General features: G+C 34.7%; 1 protein-coding gene across 1 annotated transcript; it reads left to right on the top strand.

Annotated features, from left to right (window-relative positions):
• The first annotated feature begins 1,250 nt into the window (after positions 1–1,250).
• LOC148018711 (uncharacterized) lies at positions 1,251–2,234 on the top strand. Its single transcript, XM_087701229.1, has 3 exons — positions 1,251–1,328; positions 1,416–1,751; positions 1,851–2,234. The coding sequence occupies exons 1-3, from the start codon at positions 1,251–1,253 to the stop codon at positions 2,232–2,234; spliced, it is 798 nt and encodes a 265-aa protein (XP_087557355.1).
• The last annotated feature ends 277 nt before the right edge of the window (positions 2,235–2,511 follow it).

Here is a 2,511-nt window from a genome sequence, read left to right as displayed (position 1 = left end):
GACTGAACTCAAGATCAATCACCTGTTGGACCCCATGCACATATTCAAAAATGTTGTATCTACATTATGGGATCACTTGATAGGGGCTCGTGATTCAATCAATGTAAGGGAGGAATTACGTAACATTGGTCACATGAGACGAGCTTGGCCACGCATTAGACCCAAAGGAAAGATTGAGCTACCCCATGCACCTTGGATGTTGTCAAAGAATGAGGAAAAAATAGTGAAGGAACAAATATGTAGCTTTCGAACACCCACAGGATGTATGAGATGTCTCAAGGGAGCCTTCATAAAGAAAAAGAAAAGAGGTGTGGAGAAACTATCTGATTTGAAGTCCCACAATTGGCACAAAATGATTTAAGTAAGGTAATCTCTAACCATAAATATAGTAATTAGTGGAGTAACTATGTGTAAACTTTGGGGTATAATGACTTTTTCCTCAACTAATCATTTGATCTATGAATATTGTTTACATTCAGTTCGTACTTTCTACTAGCATATCCCATTGTGTATCCAAAGATATACGTGATATCATTTACAAGATGGGAGAGCTTGTGAGATATGTATACATTGTATTTTTTCATTATATATCTTTGAATTTCTACACAAAAATAAACAATTGTCAAATACATCTTGACAAATACGTGAGCTTGAAGGAAATTGATCCAAACACATTGCAAGATGCTCGAGTATTATCTATTGAGGTGGTTTGTTTGGTGGAGGAAATTTTTCATCGATCCATTTTGACTACTCAATTACATTTACTCGTACATTTGATTGATGAGATCGCACTTTGTGGGGCAGTTCATACAAGGTGGATGTTTTTTCTTGAGCGCTTCATGAAAACCTTGAAAGATTTTGCGAGGCAAAAAGCACGGCCTGAGGATAGCATGGTTGAGGGTTGGTTAGTGCAATCATCCCTTATTTATATCTTTGAATATCTTGCTGAAGTGGACCCCTCTCAACCATGACTATGGAAAGATGATGAAGGCTTGAGGATGACCTCTATAATACCTCAAGGAAAAGGAATAAGTAAAGTGCTAACAAAAGAAGAACTTCGTAAGTTAAATAGTTTTTGTGTGCTCAATAGTGATGTAATGAGCAAATGGGTGACACTATATAATGAAGCAAGGACAAGAAGAAAAAGCAAAAGACAAGCATTTCGCACTAGATATGAACGTAATGTCTCATTTCCAGATCATCTAAATGCGCTCCCACGTCATATTGATATAGATTGGTTACATGAGGAAATGGAGAGAATGGAAAAAGAGGAGGAAATTAATATATCTCAAGAAGAGTGGGAATACGCATGCGGTTGCTTATCAAAGGTGAGACATACTATCAATTAATTTGTTTCTATAAGTTATATTTTATATAAAAATTTGACATGTTTGATCTTAATCTTTTACTACTAGTGCACATTATTCAATGCTATTTGGTATGAGGGTAAACATCTTCGAACTCAACGTATAGATGAAAAGAGAAATACCCAAGATTGTGGTGTCCTTACTCACTTTGAGGATGCCAATGGTACCATGGAAGATTATTGTGGGTTGATTCAAGATATTCTGAATCTTGACTTCAAACGATTATTTATATATGTATTGGATGTGAAGTGGTTTAAAGAAGTGGTAACAAATGGTGAGCATTGCACAATCAGACGTCATCCAAGTGGTTTTGTAATCATTGAATCTACAAAATTTCACCAAAACAAGAATGACACATTAGTACTACCTCAACAATGCAAGCAGGTATATATGCAAAAGCTATTTTTTTTATATGTATACATGTGATACATATACACAATATAATAAGTATTTAAGTTTCTTGCTTTTGTTTTTCAAATACAGGTTGTGTATCATCCAATGGTAAACAATAACCGATGGTGGTATGTCATCCCTATATCTAATCGTTCAAAACCAATATATGGTAATATTACCGACATAGAGATAGCAGATGACAATCCAACAATTAATGATGATGTACATGATGACACCATAATGGATGATATGCGTGATATAGTACAAGATGAACCTCGCGAGGATGTTCAAGGAAACGCAAAAGAGGACAATAATATGATTGATGATATTGATGAAGTTATTGAGCAATATAGCAACACATCTGATAGTGGGATAGACTTATTTGTTTCGTTACCTCTTGGTAACATAGACCTAGAAGTAGATAGTTTAGCAAGGGCTGATCTCATTGAAGATGAGATGGATCATTCATTGTAACATACTTAATTTGCTTAATGATTCAATGTGTATTCTTAATTCTATGGAAAATATCATGGCACACTTGCATACTCAAGAATCAATAGTCAAGTTTAAAGCTAAATTGAATTTTTCATAATAAAAAGGAAGTATTTTTTATCATCTTCAAGTAGAGAAATTACAAGATACATGCAATGCTTGCTACTAATTGTATAATAAGGTTTCTGTCGCTTGCCGCTAATTACTTATATCAGGCTTGTCAACTGGAGGAACTGCCATTCATTAGAGAGCAATGCAA

This window comes from Lygodium microphyllum, chromosome 20, assembly GCF_053477565.2.
Source record: "Lygodium microphyllum isolate KBCC chromosome 20, Lygodium_microphyllum_v1.1.10, whole genome shotgun sequence".
Lineage (NCBI taxonomy): Eukaryota > Viridiplantae > Streptophyta > Polypodiopsida > Schizaeales > Lygodiaceae > Lygodium > Lygodium microphyllum.
Note: the sequence above shows the minus strand (reverse complement) of the source record. Positions and strands in the feature narration are given on the sequence as shown.